This window comes from Suricata suricatta, chromosome 12 (genome assembly GCF_006229205.1).
Source record: "Suricata suricatta isolate VVHF042 chromosome 12, meerkat_22Aug2017_6uvM2_HiC, whole genome shotgun sequence".
NCBI lineage: Eukaryota > Metazoa > Chordata > Mammalia > Carnivora > Herpestidae > Suricata > Suricata suricatta.
This window is the reverse complement of record NC_043711.1, coordinates 7,428,888-7,430,852: the sequence shown is the minus strand read 5'-3', so window position 1 is coordinate 7,430,852 and position 1,965 is coordinate 7,428,888. Positions and strand designations below refer to the sequence as shown.

Sequence of the window (1,965 nt, the reverse complement as noted above, 5' to 3'; positions counted from 1 at the left end):
TTCCAGCCGAGCATCGGCAGGAGTCCGAGCAGCAGCGACGCGCCCCAGGCGGCGGCCGCCAGCGCCAGCGTGCGTCCCCGACGGGAAGCCGGGGCCGGTCCCCGGCGGGCCATGGTGAGGCGGCGCTCCAGCGCGATGGCCAGGAGACTCAGCACGGACGCGGCGAGCGCCACGAAGACGCCCCCCTCCCGAAAGAACCAGAGCGTGGGCGACAAGTGCAGCGTGAGAGGCCCCGACAGCAGGATGTTGGCGGCGTAGGCCGCGCCCGCCAGCAGGTCGGACAGAGTCAGGCTGCCCAGGAGCAGGAACATGGGCGCGTGGAAGCGCGGGTGGCGCCCCAGCACGACCAGCACCGCCAAGTTCTCGAGCACGATGAGCGCGCACACGGCCAGGCACACGACGGCGTCGGCGCGCAGCCCAGCGCCCGGCTGGTAGCGCGCACCGCGGAGCTTGCCTGTGTAGTTGTAATGCAGGACGATGACCTCGCTCACCGGCGCCGGCCGCAGCAGCCCGGTCTCCATGGGCCGCCTGCCCCAAGGCTGCGGAGAGGTAAGGGGGGAAGGGTCAGGTGAGGAGGCGGGCACGGTGGCACGGGGTGTCGCAGCCCTGGGAAAGGGACCCTAACCTCGGACCCACCACTGCATACCTCCGCTGGGGCCCAGAGGGGGTTCGGAATGGAAAGGAGGTGTCCGTGGAGACAGGCCGACGCAAAGTCACGCAAGGAATACCACGAGGGGACATGGTGACACAGAGTCCGCAGGAAAGGGACACTAATAATCACACAACCTGGGATATCCAGGGGCAGATTCAATCATAAACAGACAGAAACTCACACAAATACAGCGACACGTTGACCAAAACATGCACGCACAGTCGCCAACTAGGGCAACCGTACGCAGTCCCACCCCATCAGGGAAAGGAGAACATATATTCACACATGAACAGAGCTGCACCGACAGGCACACACAGGGACCCAAGTTCAGCCACAGTCACACAGGTCTCACACCCACTCGCACAGGCCACAATTTCACAACCTCCACCCATTCCCAGCCTGCAGCCCACACCTCTACAATCTACATGCCTCACTCAACCTGGCACAACCCTCATCCACCACAAAAAAAAAAAAAAAAAAAAAAAAAAATCCCTAAGGGAGCTGAGTCTGGTCTATTTGGCAGAGGCAGAGCCTGAAGGCAGCAGACAGGACCCAGATCTCACAGACAGGCTTTTGCAGAGGGGTGCACATGTCATTAAAGTATAATCATAGTCATACTTCCCAGGGGCGCCTGGGTGGCTCAGTCGGTTAAGCGTGGGACTCTTGACTTCGGCTCAGGCTCAGGTCAGGATCTCCCGGTTGGTGAGTTCCAGCTCCATGTGGGGCTCTGTGCTAACAGGGCGGAGCCTGCTTGGGATTCTCTCCCTCTCTCTCTGTCCCTGCCCCCCCAAATAAATAAACTTAAAAAACATAATACTTTCCCCGAGACTTCACCCTTTAATCCCCTCGATAGCTCCCCTCTTAGTCCCAATTTACAGACAGGAAAGCGGCTCTAAGCTTCTCCTCTGGAAGAAGGAGACACAAAGGTTTCACACGGCTGCACAAATACAGCTACTCAGAACCGGTCACACTATGGCGCGAGTCCCACTTCATAGAGGAGAAAACCGAGGCCTGGGAAGGGGAACAGGCTAGTTTGGACACGGCCGGGAGCAAATGCATCCCAGGCAGCCTCCTCCGCACCCAAGGACCAAGGGCAAGTGTAAACCTACAGAGAGTCACGGACCCAGGCTCGCTGAAGGTGGGGGGGGGGCATCAAATACATGCAGACACGGGTTACACTCGCTGTGATGGAGACATCTCCCGCCTGGCCTCGGCTTGCCTGGCACCAGGGCCGAAGTCCCCAAACTCGCAGTGGCATGGCCAGGAGAGGGCGAGGCCGGGGATTCCAAGCTTCCCCAGCCCCGGCCCCGGCC

At 60.5% G+C, this 1,965-nt stretch overlaps 1 protein-coding gene across 1 annotated transcript in view; it reads right to left on the bottom strand.

Annotated features, from left to right (window-relative positions):
* Window positions 1-1,300, bottom strand: part of S1PR5 (sphingosine-1-phosphate receptor 5) — a 3,209-nt gene extending 1,909 nt beyond the window's left edge. Inside the window, exons 1-2 of the mRNA XM_029916587.1 lie at window positions 1,271-1,300; window positions 8-539 (exon numbers count right to left, since the gene is read on the bottom strand). Of these exons, the coding sequence (XP_029772447.1) occupies window positions 8-521 (514 nt within the window). The 5' untranslated portion in view covers window positions 522-539; window positions 1,271-1,300. The remainder of the gene's footprint in view (window positions 1-7; window positions 540-1,270) is intronic.
* Window positions 1,301-1,965: the final 665 nt, after the last annotated feature.